At 44.6% G+C, this 21,469-nt stretch overlaps 1 protein-coding gene across 6 annotated transcripts in view; it reads left to right on the forward strand.

Annotated features, from left to right (window-relative positions):
* STXBP5 (syntaxin binding protein 5) overlaps window positions 1-21,469 on the forward strand; it is a 1,306,577-nt gene that overhangs the window by 525,049 nt on the left and 760,059 nt on the right. For all 6 annotated transcript variants that reach the window (XM_085611623.1, XM_085611620.1, XM_085611619.1 and 3 more), the window contains exon 7: window positions 18,565-18,648. In XM_085611623.1, coding sequence (XP_085467749.1) covers window positions 18,565-18,648 — 84 coding nt within the window. The remainder of the gene's footprint in view (window positions 1-18,564; window positions 18,649-21,469) is intronic.

Here is a 21,469-nt window from a genome sequence, read left to right on the forward strand (position 1 = left end):
TTGGCATTGCCCCCGGGACCTGGCCCACCCGGGGGTTTAAAAAACGAAGCGCGGGAGTCCGCGCTTTGTTGTGTTTTTTCCGGCCGAAGTCGCGCCGGGTGCGCGAATCCGGCCGAACATTTTAAAAAAATGCTTTTATTTGGCACTGGGGGTCCTTGTGGGACCCCCCTGACCGTGCCTGGGGGTCAGAATGTTTTTACCCTGCCCCCTTTTCTTCTTTTTTAATCTTTCACTCACCTTTTTCCTTCTCCTAGTACCGAGGCACAAGATGGCTGCCAACACTTCCTGGTTTGAAGTGTTGGCAGCCAATCATAGGCAAGCTCGTGCTCGGGAGGGCTCAGCCAATCAGATCTCACAATTTTCAAATATCAATATCTGTAAATCTTTAATTTATCTCAAAAACTACTGAACGGATTTACACCATTTAAAAAAAAGTGTGCTTTCTAGACCAAGAGCTATCTCTGTGCCAAATTTAGTGTAATTCCGTTCAGCAGTTCCGGCTGTAGCTGTGTCAAAAGTTTCCTATCGAAATTAACATGGAGGAAAAATGTTATGGGACCCCCCTTTTCTTTCGGCCCCCCCTTGACGAATCTCCCAGAAAATTTCAAGACAGGAGCTGACCTGAGTGAACAATTAGTTTTGAGAATTTCGTGAAGATTCGTCAAATGGCGCCAAAGTTATTGGCAAATCAAAAAACGCTCTTTTCTATGTAAACTAGGTTCTAACTAGAACTACCTACTGGCGACCGCCAGTAGGAGAGATATATGTTTCCAGCACGAGGAACCAAACAATTGGGAAACAGATACACGAACCTGAGGCCCACTGGAGGGCTAGAAAAACATTATTTTTTGAAAAAGGTGGACAAATTATGGTTGGAAAACGGACCCCATCGAAGGGGAATAATCGGGACTGCTACTACCAGCATGCTCTTCACTGGAGAGAGGACGCAGTATAAAAATGAGTGACTGTACAATTCTGGTTTTTCAACTCACCAAACCCTATGATTAAGATGCCGGAGGCATTGAAACACGTCAGGGACAAATACGAATCAGGCTTGAATACCTGTTTCACTGTGAATAAAGGGTTTGGACGAACGGTTCTTTGTGGAGTGCGTTTCTGAAAGCTCGGAGGCATTCTTTGACTGGATGTGAAACACGGTGGCTCCGGCCATGAGTGATTGCACCGCCACCCATATCAATGGAAAGGTCTGAGAGGCTGCGAAATCCTGTTGCGGCCTGTTTCTAGCACGAGGAACCAAACAATTGGGAAACAGATACACCAACCTGAGGCCCACTGGAGGGCTAGAAAAACATTATTTTTTTTAAAATAGGTGGAAAAATTACGGTTGGAAAACTGACCTCACCGAAGGGGAATAATCGGGACTGCCACTACCAGCATGCTCTTCACTGGAGAGAGCACGCAGTATAAAAATGAGTGACAGTCCAATTCTGGTTTTTCAACTCACCAAACCCTATGATTAAGATGCCGGAGGCATTGAAACGCGTCAGGGACAAATGCGAATCAGGCTTGAATACCTGTTTCACTGTGAATAAAGGGTTCGGACGAACTGTTCTTTGTGGAGTGCGTTTCTGAAAGCTCGGGGGCATTCTTTGACTGGATATATATGTGATCAAGGCTCAGGCGAGCCGAAACGCGTAATGGCGACTGGCGAGGCATAAACAACTGTTTTTACACCATTCCTAGGTCTTTGTCCTTTACTGGAGGCATTCTGCAACTTACGGAAGAAAACTGTGAGATATATATCTCTTCATATCTTCATCACAAAGGTTGCCCCAATGAGCACGACCTCCCGGGGAGTACCTCTTGTAGAAACGAGGACGGCAGCCAGGTCAGCATCAAACATTCTAATCTCCAGTACAGTCTTAACGCATTTCAAACTTTGGGTCCTTGATCACAAGCCTTCTCTTAACAGGATAACTGCCAACCCATGTAGAGCCATTCCGTGATTTAAATAGTAAAGTTCGCGCCTTTGTGGGCCGGACTTCCCGCCTCCGTGGGCTGCAAAGCATTCTGGAATCTGCAGTCCTACACCATAATGATAAAACCCAAGTGGGCGTCGTAGTGTCCTGTTCGTTAAAGTTTATAAAAACCGCTGTGGGCTGATTAAATGATCAAAAAACAGAACTACTGCCACTTTCATCCTTCGATTATTGAGCCCTACGTTCTGTGTTCAGCGCCTGTGATTTCAAGCGCCGCAGATCCGCTCAGAAGCGGCGGGTCTGTGCTCGTGGCCGAACAAAGCTTTTAATAATTCATCACAAAGGTTGCCCCAATGAGCATGACCTCCCGGGGAGTACCTCTTGTAGAAACGAGGATGGCAGCCAGGTCAGCATCAAACATTTTAATCTCCAGTACAGGCTTAACACGTTTCAAACTTTGAGTCCTTGATCACAAGCCTTCTCTTAACAGGAGCTCAATAATCGAAGGAGGAAAGTGGCAGCATTTTGGTTTTTTGAACATTTAATCAGCCCACAGTGGTTTTTAAAAAAAAAAGCAAAATAAAAAAATGGCCCCAGGGGATGGGGTCCCCGGAGCCATGAGTGGCCACAGGAAGGGGGGCAAGGCAGCCCCCCTCCAAAATATATATATTTTTTTTAAAAAGGGCCATGCCTTGGGGGAATGGGGTCCCCGGGTCAAATTATGGCCTCGGGAGGGGGGCCACGCGGCTTCCTTACTGATTTTTTTTTTTTAAACAAATTGGAGGCAGGCCCTGGGCGATGGGGTCTCCAGGGCCAATAAATTAGAAAAAGAAGGGGGGCTGCACAGCCCCCCTTCTGAAAAAAAAAAAAAAAACCGGATCGGGCCGGAGGCCACGCACCCTCCTTGCACCACTCAGAGGGGGAACTAATTCCCCTTGAATACTGGGGGTCCCTGGGGGCCAACTAGCCCACCAGGAACTTCCAGTATGCGCCAGGGGCCTGCGTTGCAGAGAGGTTTAATGAGACCACGCCCCTTTTTACACCTCTCTGCAACGCAGCTCTGTGGCGCTTACTGGAGGTACCTGGTGGGCTAGTTGGCCCCCAGGGACCCCAGTATTCAGGGGGACTTAATCCTCCAACTTAAAATGCGCCACGGGCGCGTTTGCACAGTGGTGAAGGTACGGGGCGGGGCCTGAGGTGATGTGTGCAAACACGCCCTGTGGCGCGTTTTAAGTTGGGGAATTCATTCCTCTTCAATCCAGAGGTCCCCTAGGGGCCAACTAGCCCACCAGGTACCTCCACTAAGCGCCACGGAGCTGCGTTGCAGAGTGTTGTAAAAAGGGGCGTGGCCTCTGAACACCTCTCTGCAACGCATCTCCCTGGCGCATACTGGAGGTACCTGGTGGGCTCGTTGGCCACCAGGGGACCTCAGGATTCAAGGGGACTTAATTTCCCAACCTAAAACACGCCATGGGGCGCGTTTGCACAGTGGTGAAGGTAGGGGGCGGGGCCTGAGGTGATATGTGTGCAAACACGCCCTGTGGCGCATTTTAAATTGGGGAATTAATTACTCTTCAATCCAGAGTTCCCCTAGGGGCCAACTAGCCCACCAGGTACCTCCAGTAAGCGCCACTGAGCTGCGTTGCAGAGTGTTGTAAAAAGGGACGTGACCTCTTAACACCTCTCTGCAGCGCAGATGCCTGGCGCATACTGGAGGTACCTCGTGGGCTAGTTGGACCCCAGGGGACCGCAGGATTGAAGAGGAATTAATTCCCCAACTTAAAACGCGCCACAGGGCGTGTTTGTGCACGTCACCTCAGGCCCCGCCCCCTTCCTTCACCATTGTACAAATATTCCTCTAAAATCAGCCGAACTACGAATTCCGATTTACTCACCTGTTATCAGGAGAGAACCCAGTTCTGCATCTTTTAGCCCAGCACTTACCCTGAAAAATAATTCTAAGCGTACTTACCAGTAACTTGTATTTCCTTCCATAGGAATCCATTGTGTGGTTTTCAGCAGAAAAGTTTCCAAGTGTCTAGTTTCACAAACTAATAGTATTCCTAAAAAATCGTCTGTATGACTTAAACACATTCTTTCAACTGTTTACAGGAGATTCACCAGTGCTGATTCCAGGATCCACCACTGAGTAAGAAAAAGTAACGATAACACTACTTACCTGCTAAGTGAATTTTCTGCCATAGGATAACATTGGTGATTCTATGTGAAAACATTGCTAAGTGTCAACTTTTAAAATACAATAATATTCCTTAAAAATCACTACTGTAACCAAAACGCTTTTACTCAACTGTTTACAGGAGATGTCCAAGGACTGAATCTAGGATCCAGTCCTGTGGTTAGAAAAGTAATCCATAAAGTAACTAATTGCATTTGACTAGAAATTCACATTGAGCTCAATGTTGCATTGTGTTTGAAATTGTGTTGCCCATTGCAACAACTGTAACTACTGTACTTAAGTCTATTGCCTATTTGCAAAGTATTTAAACTAAAGTCATTCATTCTGAGAAAGTATATTTTGTATTGTAATGTATAATGTAATTTAAAAAAATATATCTAAAAAAAATAGTTTAAAAAATGTAGTAAATCTGCATAAATCCCAGTTTCACAAATATCTCCAGTTGCGGCATGCCCTCACACCTAGCATCCAGCACCTAGACACTCTGCCGGAGTTCCACCCGCTAGAGGGTAGACTGTTGATGGGAGACCTCGGGGATCACAAAATCCGCCAGATTTATCAGACACTGACAACCTTCATGAACACTACCCTAGATAATACCAAGGAGGCGTGGCAGCGCGATATCCCCACGCTCACGGAGGATGACTGGGCAGACGCTATAGCGGGTCCGCGATATGCTGCGGTGGCCACCAAATACCGCTTCATACAATTCAAATACCTGCACAGGGCGTATTACACCCGGCACCGCCTGTGGCGCATGCACTTAATTGGGTCCCCTACGTGTCTCCGTTGCGGCGATGGGGACGGTACATTCTTGCACACGGTGTGGGACTGTGGGCGGCTGCGCCCGTTCTGGACGGCGGTTCTGTCCTGCCTGGGGGGGTGCTGTGTTGGGAGCTTCCCTCCCGATCCCCGCTTAACACTGTTGCATTGTACCGAGGAGATAGGGGGCAACATCTATAAGCGACACCTCCTGTTTTTGGGTTTGACGCTGGCCAAGCGAGATATTGCCCAGCATTGGAAGTCTTCTGCCCCGCCCCCGGTTCAGGCCTGGAAGAAAGCACTAGATCGCTGCATGTCTGCGGAAGAGGCGGTATTCTTGGCAAGGGGTTGTCCGAATAAGCATGGTAAAGTCTGGAAGAGATGGGCGCGATATCGGGGTATTGTGTTGTCTGTGCGGGGGGATGCAGTGCCATTGGACCCAATAGAGAGGCTAATCAGAGCCCCGGTGGGTCCCCCTTCGGGGCCCCGGGCCCTATGCATTGTGGATGAGTAATCGGAATATGGAGCTCATGCGGATAGGAAATATTGCATATCTGTGTTGGACCGTGGGCGGGTGTGATGTGCGGGTGGGGGGGAGGGTTTGGGGGTCTGATGTTCTGCAGACCAGGGGGGGGCTGAACAAGGATGCCACTTCTCACTGTTCTTTTCTTCATCTTGGTACCGTGTATGGGGACATATTCCCCGGTGTCCTTACAAATGCCAATAAAGTTTGTTGTCAAAAAAAAAAAAAAAAAGAGTAAATCAGTATAAAAAAAATCAGTCTAACAATTAATTCATTAAAAATTGTCATTTACAAAGCCTTAGAAATTCACTGAAAAAACCATAGGTTTCAGGCCTGATATAGTTAGGAATTAGCATTTAAAAAACCTTTGAAATTCACTGAAAAAACCATAGGTTTCAGGCCTGATATAGTTAGGAATTAGCATTTAAAAAACCTTTAAAATTCACTGAAAGAACCATAGGTTTCAGGCCTGATATAGTTAGGAATTAGCATTTAAAAAACCTTAGAAATTCACAGAAAAAACAATAGGTTTTAGGGGTGTTATAGTTAGCTGGACATTTCACTCGAACAAAAGCATCGAAATTCCTCCGATATAGTTAGTTGTACTAACTACATCTCGCGCGCCCGCAATCCACTGCTGATGATGTCACATATTACATCTGGACAGGGTGGTGGGGTCCCAGTCACTACTGCCGTTAATCGAGGTCTCGGAATATTTAGGTCGGACACACTCCGATCATAACCCCTTGCAGATTTGCATCAGCTGTGAAGCCGATAGGCCCCCTATGCCCACATGGCGCCTACAGCCTAACGCGTTGGAAGACCCCGAGTTCCGATCTTGACTGGGGACGGCAATCCTGACGTACTTTGAACTTAACGAAGGTACGGCAAGTAGCGTGCTGGTGGAGTGGGATGCCCTTAAAAAACTAAAATCAGAGGTCATTGCTTAGGAGCTACCTGGAATGTGCGGAAGCAACTGTCGGCGGCCATTACCCACCTTGAATCCCAATTACTGCAATTTGAAAGGGGAGGAGAAGGGGGAGGTAGACAGGCGAGCCACCTGGAGGACCTTCGGTCGCAGCTAGCGGAAGTGTTACAGCGGCTACGCTGCCATAACTATGCAGCACATACAGCCCGCTCGCACGCTACAGCAGACAGGGCGGGCCGCTAACTCGCTTGGTTGCTGAGGCAGGACAATACACGTGCCCCGATTGCGGCGATACGCACAAGACAGGGATATCTGGTGTATACGCAAAGAGAGATCCACAAGGTCATGGTAGACCACTATGCACAGCTGTACCGCTCTCAGGTCCATTGTTCGGATCTCGTGCTAGGGGGATTCCTAGAGAGGATCCAGTTACCTGTGGCTTCAGCCGAGCACCAGGAGGTGCTTAACAGCCCCCTCACCCTAGAGGAGATAGGAGAGGCAGTTGCATCCCTGGCATCCGGGAGAGCACCTGGGCCGGATGGCCTACCAGCCAAATTCTACAAAGCCTATCGGGAGTCCTTGGTGCCGCAACTACACGCGCTCTACTCAAAGGCCCTGGAGGAAGGCACGCTTCCCCCATCGATGCGTGAGGCGTACTTGGTGTCCTTGCTGAAGCCAGACCGAGATCCAACAACCGTGGGGTCTTATAGACCGCTGGCGCTTCTTAATGCCGATTATAAAATACTCGCCAAAGTCCTGGCGGACTGTTTGGCGCCAGTGGTCTCGGTCCTCATTCACAGTGATCAAAACGGGTTTGTGCCTAAGTGGAGTACGTCCCTGAACTTGCGGAGATTCTTTAGAGTTGCGAAAGAAACCGTTAAAGAATGACCAAAAGCGGGTTGCCTAATATTGGACCTGGAAAAAGCCTTTGATTGTCTGGAATGGAGGTACTTATCGACATTGTTGCAGCGCTATGATCTGGGGGCAGAATTTTTGCAAATGGTAGGCCTCTTATATAGAAACCCGTACGGGTAAGGTTGGGCCCCTACATATCTGAAGCGGTGCCGGTGTGCAGGGGCACCAGCCAGGGGTGCCCATTGTCGCCACTTCTGTTTGCATTAGCGATTGAACTGCTGGCGGCGGAACTTCGCGCAATGGTGGGAGAGGGTATACCGCTGGGGGACGCAACACACCAGTTGTCATTATATGCGGATGATCTGCTGGTGTACGTGAGGGATATCGAGAATATCCCAGCCCAGCTAGCCCTTGTGCTGCGGGATTTTGCAGCTGTCTTGGGCTTCAGGTAAATGCCAGCAAATCCTGTCTGTGTGCGTTCGGAGGGGGAAGGCAAGATTCGGGATACACTCTTAACAGAACGCGAGTGGCGTGGAAAGAGGGCACCTTCAGATACTTAGGCATACATATATACCGTCAACCACAGGACATATTTGACAGAAATGTGGGTAGAGCTGTTACGGCCATCAAGGCAAGATGCATTTCTGGGGTACGTTGCCGCTGACAGTCACGGGTAGGGTGGCATTGTACAAAATGGTGATCCTTCCCAGGCTATTGTACTACCATGCCAACCTGCCAATATATATACCAGCGGCCTTTTTTGCTGCGTTCTCTAAGCTGCTCCGAGATTTCATCTGGGGGAGTAGCCGTCACAGGATGTCACTGGCGAAATTATATCTACCCACGGATCAGGGGGGACTAGCGGTGCCCTGTTTTGAGCATTACTACTTAGCAGCGCAGCTGCAATGGTTAGCCCGCTGGTTTGCAGATAGAGGCCGGGACGACACAGCGACTATGCTGCCCCCATATTCTCTGGAGCGGCTTCTCACACTTTTTCATCCAGCTGTCAAACACGCGACACCAGCACCGCTTCTCCTAAAGGTGGTGTACAAATGTTTTTGCAGAAGTCTATTTATCACCAGAACTCTGACATCGTACGCACCTGCGTTACCATTAGAGGGCTCCCCCAGTGGGATACGGATGCTTACTCCTCTAGCCTTGACATGTTGGAGGGATGCGGACATACAGACTCTAGGAGATTTGTACCAGGATGGCTCGTTGGCATCGTATGACTCGGTGGAGGAGGAGGGGCTCCCGCCAGGGCAATTTCTTATGCACGGCTCCTTAGTGGCAACTTTGACCGCTATATGGGGGGACATGTCCACGGAGCCAAAGCAACATCTTACCATACAATATCTCCACGTTATGGGACGAGGTAGGCATCTGGTCTGCTGGTTTGCAGCGTCTTTACGCACTCATGCAGCGATCACATTAGAACCACTCCGACACAAATGGGAGACTGATCTAGGGAGGCCATTAGAAGACAGGGAATGGGAACGGGTGTTGAAGGGGCAAGTGCGCATCCCCAGGAATATGAGGCTCCGACAGATTCAGTTGTTTATCATACACAGGGCGTACCTTACACCGGAGGCTATCAACAGGTACTTTCACCGAGTAGATGCAGTGTGTCCCAGATGCATGGAACCTGGGGTGGGACTTGTCCACATGCTATGGAGCTGCCATAGGATACACACTTATTGGAGCATGATCAGCGAGCTGTTACATACAAGTACCGGTCGTAGCTTACCTTTTGAATGGGAGGTATATTTACAGCACCAATTTCTTAAACTCCGGCCACGAAGGTGACATCCCGGTTTCTGGATCTGGGAATAGCGGTTGCCAAGCGGTTGTTCACCAAAAGGTGGAAGGCGCAGGACCCCCCCACGTGCAGGCGTGGAGACACTCACTCTATGCCTGGGCCAAATCAGAGGGGGCCACCATTAGAAGGGAGGAAACGTTGGGACTAAGGAAGGAACCAATGGCGACTCAGTGGGAAGGTCTACTGCAGGCGCTCCAAAGGGCTGAGCAAGAACATACGAGGGGACAATCTGAGGGGAGAGGCGTGGGTCTAGGGTAGGCACTGGGGTCTGCAATTGGGTGTGGCCGTGTTGTTCCATGTTTTATATTTTATGTGTCATGTTCCATGCATGAATTGATTTTGCATCACTATCAATGGAGAAAAGGATAAATGCAGCTATAGGGGGATAATAATCTAACTGACATGCTGGACGAGGTTACTGGGGAAGGCAAGTTGAGGGGCTGAATGGGGACACCATCACCAGTGCCGGTCTGAGTTGGGGGTTGTTGGGGGTTCACTGTTTTTATTCCGCTATGTCTGTTTGGAAGTTGAAGAATATGGCACTAATGGAAGGACTTATATATTGGACACTCGACACTGAGCAGTTACTGAACAGTGATGTATTCCAGACACTGCAAGAACTGAACGCTATTCTTATGTTTAATCTGGTGTAGTGACTGTGCCTTGGATGGGTATAAGACCCAGCATGTATGTGGTGAAATCCTGTACTTAGAGCGTTTGAATGCCATCATGTAGGGAGTGTACACAATTCATGATGTCTTTCAAGGGTCTGTAAATCTTCGAAATTTTAATAAATAAAAACAGATTTAAAAAAAAAAATGTCACATATTACATCATTCATGACATGGTCAGTGACATCACTGATGACATCTCAAATGACATCACTGATGACATCATCCACGTGACAATCAGATACACCTCATCATACACTAGTATAACCTTTCATCACTCACTGTAAAATACAGTGTGCCAGATTTAAAACCATTGACACACCGATACAAGTTTCTAAACACTCACTCAATGATTCATAGAACTATACACACATCTAATCACTTAACGATAGATTCACTCATACATGCTGTCAATGATCAATAGAACACTATCAAATATACTTATACACCTATATTGACATTACACACCAGCACACATCCTAATCATTTATGAAGTCATCCTACTCACTTATGCAAACAATGGATCATACTTACTTTTACTTAGCTATACACTTATAAAAACACCACTTCATCTATTCATATAGATAATAACTCATACTTAGTGTGTTATAAAAACACTATTACAAGTATACAGTTATCCATACAGTCACTCATACAATCACGGAGTCTTATGTATACTTATTTATATACAACAACTGACACATACACTGGCTTTTATTTTTCTAGTTTGTTGGACATGTACCATTGAGACATATATTGGCTCATCACCACACCCATGAAGATATTCACTTACGCAAACAACTGTTATAACATGTAGTTTTAACTTCATATACCTACTGAATCAACTATTCACACATCGTTGGGCAGTCACACACCCCCACCGAACCACACACACATTCACTCTCCCATACAAATGCTCCGTTAACTAATCAATAAATAATATAGACTTTCACGTAGCTAGTAACCAACTGGTGCAGCAGTTTACACAACAACTGACAAAGTGATACAGATATTCACACAGTTTAGTCACTATCCAATATATTTAGTGAGACACTATAAATTAGTCAAGTAAACAGTCAATCACACTGCTACTAAATCCTCCATCCAGATATTTGTATATCCACTCATTCTTCAATGCAAATTGCTATATATATATATATATATATAATACATACTTAAATAACGAACCAAACCACATTCACTGGATGATGTCATCAGTGATGTCACTGACCATGTCATGAATGATGTAATATGTGACATCATCAGCAGTGGATTGCGGGCGCGCGAGATGTAGTTAGTACAACTAACTATATCGGAGGAATTTCAATGGTTTTGTTCGAGTGAAATGTCCAGCTAACTTTAACACCCCTAAAACCTATTGTTTTTTCAGTCAATTTCTAAGGTTTTTTAAATGTTAATTCCTAACTATATCAGGCCTGAAACCTATGGTTTTTTCAGTGAATTTATATATATATATATATATATATATATATTTATACAAACACACACACGCACACACAAAAAACACAAAGAAATTAAAAGTACAGTCTCTTTAGAACACGTACCCTATCTCTGTTTTAGCTCAGTTTCCATTGCAACCCCCTTTGGAAGACTCTTGTAACAGTAAGTCAAAAGTTCACAAAAGTTTCTATAAGCATACTAGCTTCAAGTTACACTGTAGCGGGTGTGGCTGACTTTTTGGAAATATAAGCATAGCCAAAATAGCAGAATTTTGTTTTCATTTTTTTTTTTTGTCGAACCAATCACAGATCTAACTTTTTGCAGAAAATCACTACCTAATATAGGTACCTGCTGATTTACTCCATCCAATCAAGTATATTTTTTTTAAACGGGTACTGATATCCATTTTAACTGCCTTTTATCTAAAAAACTGTCTCATTCAGCTCTAGCCTGCTCCTGTGTGCTGTTACTCCTTGCCATCAAAATTGTTAGAGTGTAGATTGTGGGCTATGGTTTTGTGTTTTAGGGCAGAGTGTGTGCTAGGAAGAGTGGCATTGGCAGGGACTCGGGTATGCCTAATGTGGACATTACTTGGATTGTCCAGAGAGGGTTAAAGTGGCATCAATTGCTGCCTTTTGGTTAAAAGCATTGCAGATTTCCATAATTCACACCTCTCGAGTGTGTACTTTGCTAGAAATGATCTAGACACGCATACTGGGGCAGGATTGAAAATCCTAATGAAGGATACCTTTGCACAGTTTTGGCAATTTCCCTCACACTGCCTTGGTGTACTCTAACATTTGCCATGGCAGAAATGAAAGTGGTCAAACGAATTCTGTCCACAGATAGACAAGTCCAAGAAACATTTCAATTAAACTGTTTCTGCATTTTTTTTAGGGACTACTACATGGGCTCCAGCTACTACACTTTACGCTTTAACAGTCAGGGTATAAATAGAGGTCACTGAGTTCATTTCACAGAGAATGGCAACCAGATGTTCCTTAACTGGAAAGACTGCATCCTATTTTATGTCGGTATCATCTACACACAATAAGCACAAAGGCTCTTCTAAGAGCCACCCTATTCTCAAACACCTTTTCATTGTCTTTTTTAATTGCTTTTTAAAATATTTTTTCAACCTCACAAATCCGCAAATAAATGCACAGAACACACAAAGGATTCACAACTGTGTGACTGATTGTATGTATATGACTTGATACATCAGTGCGTTAGTGGGTCTGTGAGTGGTTGCATGAGTGTGTGAATCAGTCTGTGAGTGAGTGCATGAGTGTCTGAGTAGGTCTGTGGGTGAGTCTCTGAGTGGTTGCATGAGTGGGTGTTGTAGTGTCGGTGTGAGTCTGCCAGTGGGTCTGTTAGTAGATGTGTGAGTGAGCCTGGCAGTGTGTGCATTATTGTCTGAATGGGTCTGTCATTGGGTGCATGAGTGTCTGAGTGGATCTCTGAGTTGGTGCATGAGTGTCTGCGGGTCCGTGAGCGGCTGCATGAGTGTTGAGTGTATCTGTGAGTGGTTGCATGAGTGTCTGAGTGGATGCAAAAGTGTCTGAGTTGGTGTGTGAATCGAGGAGTGGTTCTATGAGTGGGTGTGTAAGTGTCTAAGTGAGTATGTGACTGGGTGTGGGTGTGTAAGTCTCTGAGTTGAAGTGTGACTCTGAGTGTGTGTGTGTGTGAGGGTGTCTGAGTGCATCTGTGAAGGTGTATATTTGAGTGGGTAAGTCAGTAGTATGCAAGTCAGTGGGTCTGTGACTGGGTGTCTAAGTGTCTGAGTGCATCTGTGAGTGCATATGTTTGAGGGGGTCTGTCAGTGGGTGTGAGTGGCTGTGTGAGTGCCTGTGTGGATCTCTTGAGTGGGTGTGTGAATTCCTGTGTGGGTCTGTCACTGGGTGTTTGAGTGTCTGAGTGAGTGTGTGATTCTCATTGCGTCTGTGAGTTGGCGCATAAGCATCTGAGTGGGTGTGTGAGTCGATGAGTGGGTCTCTGAGTGTGTTACTGTCTAAGTGGGTCTGTGAGTAGGTACATGAGTGTCTGAGTGGGTCTGTGAGTTAATGCATCTCTTTCTCAATGGATCTGCCATTAGGTGTGAGAGTGGCTCATGGGTCTGTGGGTTGGTTCATGAGTATCTGGGTAGATCTGTTATTGTGTGTGAGTCTATTAGTGGGTCTGTGAAAGTCTGAATGGGTCTGTGGGTGGGTGCATCAGTATCTGACTGGGCCTGGGAGTGGGTACATGAGTGTCTGAATGGGTCTGCCTATGAGTGGATCTGTGAGTGGGTGTGTGAGTGGGTCGGTGACTAGGTGTGTAAGTGTCTGTGGGTCTGTGAGTAGGTGTGTGTGTCTGAATGGGTTTGCAAGTGGGTGTGTGAGTCTGAGTTGGTCTGTGAGTGGGTGCATGAGTCTACGAATGGGTCTGTGAATGGGTTTGTAAGTGTTAGACTCATTCTCCCACTAACAGATTCACTCTTATCAGGGGGTCTGTGAGTAAGTGTGAGAGTATCTGAGTGGGTGCATTAGTGTATGAGTTGGTCTGTGAGTTTCTGCATGAGTGTCTGAGTAGGTCTGTGAGTGGGAATGAGTGTGTCTGAGTGGGCGGTCTGTAAGTGGGTGCCTGAGTCTGAGTAGGTCTGTGAGTGGGTGTGTGAGTCTCTGAGTTGGTCTTTTAGTAGGTGTGAGAGTATCTGTGTCGTTCTACGAGTGGGTGCATTAATGTCTGAGTTGGTCTGTGGGTGTCTGAATGGGTGCAGGACTAAGTGCGCCTGGGTGCGTCACTTTTTGTGGCGTCTCAGTTGGTATGAGAGTGTCTCAGTGAGTGCAAGATTATCTGGGTGGGTCTGTCAGTGGGTGTGTGAGGGTCTGTGTGGGTGTGTGAGTTTCTGGGTCTGTCAGTGGATACGTGAGTGTCTGAGTTGGTGTGCAAGTGGGTAAGCTAGTCTTTGAGTGGGTCTTTGAGTTGGTGCGTGAGTTTCTGAGTGGATGCATTAGTGTCTGAGTGGGTCTGTGAGTGGTTGTTTGTTTGTCTGAGTCTTTGAATGGGTACAAGAGTATCTAAGTAGGTCTGTCACTGGGTATAAGTATGTCTGTATAGTTTTCTCAACCACTCACAGACCCATACCAGACCCATACAAGTACATACACACCCAGTCATTTCTCTGTAGAGCCACTCACACACTCATACAGCCCCTCACACCAACCATTCACTTACTCTTTCACTCACCCATGCAGCCAGTCACATAACCTCACATTTACCCATACAACTACCTACACAGTAACTCATACACCCACTCACTCACCCATACAGCCTCTAAACACATCCACTCGCTCCCCCATATAAGCACTCACACACCCACTGGCATACCAATTCACACATCCATGCAAGCACTCACACATCCGCTCACTCACCCATACAGCCATTCAGACAGACACTCTCAGTACATCCAATCACACACCAACTCACTTAACCCAACACCCACTCAAACAGCCACTTACTCACCTATTTAGCCACTTACACACCCAACTCATTCATACGACCATTCGGACACCCTCTCACTTACCCATACAGTCACTACACACCTTCTCAGTCACCAATACAGCCACTCACACACCAACTTATACACCCATACAGCCACCCACACACATGTACACACAAGGATGCACACAGTCATACAACCGTTAGAAGTAGTATCACTCGATAGTAGTGCAACTAGTATATTAATCTAACTTTTGCAGTAGGTTAGTTTAGATGTTTAACACCCATAAACTCTTTAAAACATTTTCACTCACTTGATAATGTCTTCAGTGATGTCAATGACCATGTCATGAGTGATGTAATATGTGAGGTAATCAGCAGTGTGGTGCTGGGGTGTAAGTTATTGTTTGCCCAGGTAACCATAACTACTGAATTTCTTTGGTTTTGTATGAGGGAAATCTGAGCCTAACTAGAACGTCTCTGTAACCTTTGTTTTTTTCAGCGAATGTCTATACCCACACAATGCATACATAATGCTCAATCCATGGTCCTGTGGAAATCTCTGGGTGTTTTGGTTTGTTTGATCCAGCGCTTAACCACTCTTGTGAAGGTCATATAGTTCTCAGAAGGCTCTATGTTTGCTGGTAACAAGGTCCACAGTTTGACTGTTTGCACAGTGAACAAGGTGCCACCAGTGTTCTTTTTTTCTTAAATGCTGGTATTGTGAGGTGCCAGTCTGGAGTGTAACTGCTTGGGTTGAATGTATTTGGGGATTTTCTTCCCGATGAATACCATTTAGTGTCTTGTTGGTAATATAGAGCAGCTTGAAAGTCGATCTACTTTCAAACGGTAACCAGTGGAGGGCCTTTAAGGCAATTGTGATATGGCCGTGTACCATTGCACATAAGAGTAGTCTAGCAGCTAAGTTCAGATTTCCCTATAATCTGCTTGTGGTTGATAGGGGTAAGCTATGGCATTAGGCATTAGTGTAGCCTAGTTTAGATAGCATGACATCTATTGTTGATTAAACCATGTAAGGGAATCCTAGGTGTGGGAGGATGCTTTGCAATCTTTTTGTGTTGAGAAAGGCTGATCTGGATAGTTTGTCCACTTGTGCATTCACAGACCGTTTAGTGTCCATGGTGAGGCCAGTATTTATTCCCTCCATGGATATTTTGGCTGGTGTTCCTAGTTTGTCAGGCTAAAAGCATAGATGATCATAGGTTTTCCAATCTCCACAGGTAACTGTCTCAGTTTTGGAGGTGATTAACTTGAGGTGTCTCCATGTCCTCCACCAGTCATTGGGCAAGATACAACTGAGCATTTTTGAGTTTCGAATAGCCTTGGAGTTGCCAAATTTGAGAATCACTTGTGAATATTTGGCATAGTTATAGCAAGTGAAGCCAAACCCTTTATTAGTTTTGGGAAGGATTTCATGTAGACAGTAAAAAGGAGAGGTTAGATGGTAGAGCCTTGAGGGACTCTATATGCAAATGTATCTTCCTGAGCAGTCTTTCAAGTCAATACCTTCACAGGCTATGATGCCAAGTCTGATCTCATGTTTTTTTTATTTCTGCAGACACTTTGGTCATTGTAGCATCAAATGAGCTCATGTTCCTATTGATGGTTGAGATGTCTTTAGTAATTGAATCGAATGTGAACTTCAGCATCTTGCAGGATTGCTGTGTGGAGGTTTGCTGCCCTCCAGAGAATGCTTCCAAATAAACCTCTGCTGCATTACAGGTCTCCAAAAAGCCCTAAGGGGGTATTAAGGGATAAGTGTTCCTCAGTTGAGTTGAGAGTCCAAATTCCATGAGAATCATTTGTATTTGGTTCAATGTGTTGAAGTGATGGTGCTTCTGTGTCTTGTTTATGGTCTATGCTGCAAAGATATGCTCATGCACGTGGTGAAGATTTAGTTCAGTAAAACAGATGATTGTTCTGGGCTAGACGAAATATTTTTTGTAGGCGTCCTTTTGTTTCACATGGTTATTCATTTCCATAGATTTCAGCGGTGCAAATGGAGGTCCAGTTTCCAGTTACTGCAGACAGGCATTAAAAAGTTCCTGTGTGCTGTAAGGGCACCGTTTGGAATGTGAGCATTGGAAAGAAATGCACCCTGACTGTGTGCCCACAAAGTTTTTCAAGCCAAAGTCTCTTGAGGCAGGTGTTGGGGAAGTATTAATTAATGCTTGCTCAGTATCACGACCTACTATCATTAGGAAAATTGTGTTGATGCCTCATTCATAATGGCTGCATGTTGTGTCTTCCAACCTGGATGGTGTGCTCTCAGAAGATTGACTGTTTTGATTATCACCCAAAGTCTGTGCCAAACATTCAACTTCCTTGTGTCTGTAGCATATCTTGCACCTTTGTTACATTCGTGTGTTACTGGCAAATATCTCTGCTTAATTCTGTAAACAGGATAGGAACATTATGTTCCAGTCCGTGTGTAGGTGAGACAGTAATTCTGCCTTCTTCTCACTACCATCGTTTCACATTGTCATCCCGGACTCCCTCCCTCGTTCTCACTGTTTTGATTCTGACACACATTGGTTTGGAGCAGGCCTGCCAGTGGCGTACTGTCTGTACAACCAGGATTCCTGCTGTATGTGATTTGCTCGCCACTTTTTGTGTTCTGATAAGTTGGAGGCCCACCCCTGCTCCAAACTGTGGACCAAACCGCCCTGCCATTGCCTTTCATTTGATTCCGGGTGCAACCGGGGGTGGGATCACTTCTGTGCAAAGTGTCTTGATGCCATATGCCTCAGGAATGCACAGGGAAGTGCCATGTTCAGTGGTCTTAATTAGTGTTCTGGCTGGAAACACTCTGGTTATGGTGTTAATGGATTTTCTAGACCTGCTACTCTGTTACTGTCCCTCTACTACCTGGATTATTTGTAGGGGCTTCTAGCATTCCCCTGCTAATAGGTTGAATTAAGGGGCAGACATTTTTCTTTGACATTGGGTCTGCCCCATACAATTTGTTTTTAATAGAGCACTCTATTCCCCCAGAATAAGAGTTTCGGGAAGCAAAATTACATTTACAGCTGACCCTTCTCAACAGTGAAAAACTGCTACCCTTGTTTGCTGTTTAGTAGGCCATTGACTTACAAAGAACAGTTTTTTATGTATGTAACCTTCATAGAAATAGCCCTTAGACTTACCTAAAAAATGCCAGAACCAACATAGGAAATCCTATCGACAGAAAACTCTGTAAAGCCAATATGCGCTGTTGGATTCCATTTTCTCTTTTTTTGTGTTTTCTCCAGTGCTCCCTTCCCTCCCTTTCTCTAATCCCCAAAGATGTAGCCTTCAGAAAATCTCTAAACTACACCCTAGTGTTCCTTAATCCAACCTAACTATATCTCCTTTTCCAACTGCCTACTCCTTCAAAGCTAAATACCTTGGTGCCCCCCTCCTCCTTTATGCCCATGATCACCCAGGAAACGCCCTCATTTCGTGAATCACATAAAATGGGGAAATAAAGATAAGTAAAGAGAAAAGTTGAACGAAAAACTCCCCCTTTTAATTCTGAATCTTGTTTGATTGCATGCCAGCCTTACTAAATAAAAAAAACCTTCTCGATATGTGACTTCTCCATTATTCATAGTGGAAGGAACATCTTCTCGGCTTGGCCCTGAGCATATAAATTTGGGAGATTCTCCTACAAACTCTTTCAGTCTTGAATGATGTGGTAAGAGGGTCCAGCCTAACACGAAATTCAGTGTCTGAAGACATAAAAAGGCGGAGGTTAATTTTAATTTCACATTGTTCCACCATGTGGAATATGGGATTACTGAAACACTTTGATTTTATGACATCAATCAGGATGACTCCTTATTTAATACAGACTGTGATGATGAAACTTGAATGAAATGGTAATGTTGATACTCTTGTAAAAATGATATATTTTAATTTTTTACAGCTTCTGATTGGTTTTGAATCTGGAACAGTAGTGTTATGGGATCTGAAGTCAAAGAAAGCAGACTACAGATATATGTATGATGAGGTAAATTACACATTATACTTAGCACAGAATATTTCAATGTGCTGTTTTATTTTTACTGGTTGTTTGTTCATCATCAGTTATATTTTATATTGTTTCATTAGCATGTTATTAATGTTTTTTAAGTATTTGGTGAAGGTTGGAAGAGAGCTCTTTTCGAGAATACAAATCTACTTCATACATTTCTCCAGACAAGAAACATTACTAAGCATCCATAAAACAGCAGGGCATAAAATCTAATCTCACGTCAGGCTTCACAAGTTTCTTAAAGGATAGATTTTTGAAGTCCTTTTGCAGTTACATGCAGCACAGACTTGGCTCAGGGCTTATAAGCACTTTACATGAGCATCAAAATATTTTACACCTACCTTTGGGCATGGGCAGATTAAGTGACTTGACCAGAATCATAAGATGTTGAGCCGAAGACAGGATTTGAACTTGGTTCCCCGTTCCACTGTTAGTTGCTCTAGCTTCAAGGCCACATCTCCTCCTCCAGAATGCTATTTTTGAGGATCAGTAATTTTTAATAATTGCAAACAGAAAACCATCTCAGTAGCTTAAAGCAATTTAAGTAAACTAAGAGCTTCAACAATACAACTCCAGGAGCAAGACAACAAGCTGTTTACATATTATTGATACGTTTGCGCTAGAGCAACTACAACTGAATGAGGAATAACATAAGTAAGTTAAAGGAAGGGAGGTAAAAAATAATATAAAGGGACTTGGAAAAATAGTGTAGGTTGTAGGGATGCAGGAAAAAAAGAGGGGGATTCCGAGCATTACTTCACATAAATCTTAATTTATTGAAAGTTGGCAACAAAAAAGACCCCTTCCTCAAAATGCAACTAGCTGACATGGAACCAGATGGCGCAAAATTATATGAAACCGGTGGGAGAAACCAGTCGTTCCACCAGATTAAATGGTCCAGTTGTGTCCTTTGATGAAGGACTGTATAATTTACACTCAAGAGAAAATGAATTATTTTCTATTGTGCTCCGTGTGGTTTTTCGCCACTGTCTTAATGCCAGTATTCCAAAATGTAGCATGTAGGCTCTGAAATCGGTCCCTCAGTTCCTCAAAGCCCAGAAAGAGGAGTCCTCTCCTGTCTGGCACTTAGTTTCGTTGCAAAAGGCATTGCCCTCAGGATAGGGTTCCGCAACTCTAGGTCTTTCTGGGCCATGCTGATTGTGCCCATATCAGAGAGTATAGTTGATTGTGATTCTCTAGAAGGTAAGCAGTATGTCTTCCTGAATAAGTCTGTTTCTTTGTTACCATTGCCTAGTGCATGGATCAGGTGTTTATGCCCATCTACACCTGTCCATGACAAGTGGCACTCATGCTTCTTTGTGTACACAGTTCTTAAAGCCAGGAAGACTTCGATCAGGTATTTGGGTAATACTGCTTAATCTCTCCTACCGTGAGACCCGCTTGACTGGTTAGGTGGTCGAGATACTCTGTAGCAAGAACTTGTACCATTGGTGGTCCCTCTTACTGTTACATTTACATTGACACACAGTAGGCGGGAAATTAACTATAATGAAAGTAGGTTATTTAATATGAGGTCTGTAGCTGGAAAACAAAATTGTGTACTCTAATTGCACATGAGAAGTCCTCACTGAAACATGGTTGAAGGATAACTATAACTCTTTATTTGAGGATATGGTCCTGCGTCATAGGGTTTTTATTGTTAGACATAAATATAAGAATAATTACCAAAGTGGGGACATTTTTTAATTTAGCTGTCTATCTACATGTTTATATATCTCTATCTTAGAAAGAGGAGTACATGCATATATAGATTTAATGCATCCTACATGTCCCATCTGTTGTGGACCACCCCCCAAAAGCCTATCACAAGCAAGATGTTCTAAGTTTTAGATTGTAGCCTTAATCAAAACCACCTTGCAGCACCAATGCCACATTCTGCTACCTGTATATCTAGGTAATGAGGAGTGCTGCAGCCTGATAGACATACTTTATAAGAAAAACACCATGTCCTTTTAAGGCTTCAAGGGCTCCCACTTCTCATGATACATTCTGCTGGCCATTCCTCAGACACGTTTCTTTTTTGTGGCTCTTTTGAGTGGGATTCTGCATCACACAGGGCATTTTGTTTCACACCTGTTTGCTTAATTATTCTTAGAATTCTTTACTTTTTATTTTTTTCCAACACCTTTTCTGTCTAGTAAGCAGAGAACAGCATTTTCAGACTTTTGAACAGGATTGTTCCTGTCTGAATGCCTTCAATATTTGTACATTTCCCATGCTGTGGTACTAAAATGGGTGCCACAGCTTACTAGCCTTTTGGCAAAATTGCTAGAGAGAGTGGTCACATTGCAATCCAGTTATTTGTAGAAGCAAATTGCCTCTTAGTTGAATCCCAAGTAAAATGCCATCCAGTGCTAGGATTGAAGCCAGTGGTTACTTCTGTGACTGACAATCTCAGAATAGTTCTGGACAGTGTTATCTTTGGGGTGGTTGTATCATTAAATTTGTTAGGTGCCTTTTACACCACTGTTTTCCGTGGCATGATTCATTGGCCAGGTGAGGTCGCTATTAAAGGGTATGGTCTTATCCTGGTTCCTTTCCTTTCAGGCTGATCACAGCCCAAGTGATCCAATTTGTTTGTTGTTAACTCAAAGCTCAGATAGGTGAGTTGAGACATTCCTCAGGGATTATCCTGTCTGTTTCTATTTCATCTATATGTGTAGGACTTTTCACAACTCTTCCACACCTGTTTTGAGTTACTATATGAATGCAAATTATATACAGCTGGGAGTAATCTACAGGCAACCAAGGGTCTGCTAGGAAATTGACTTTTAGG

The sequence above is a fragment of the Triturus cristatus genome, chromosome 6 (assembly GCF_964204655.1).
Source record: "Triturus cristatus chromosome 6, aTriCri1.1, whole genome shotgun sequence".
NCBI lineage: Eukaryota > Metazoa > Chordata > Amphibia > Caudata > Salamandridae > Triturus > Triturus cristatus.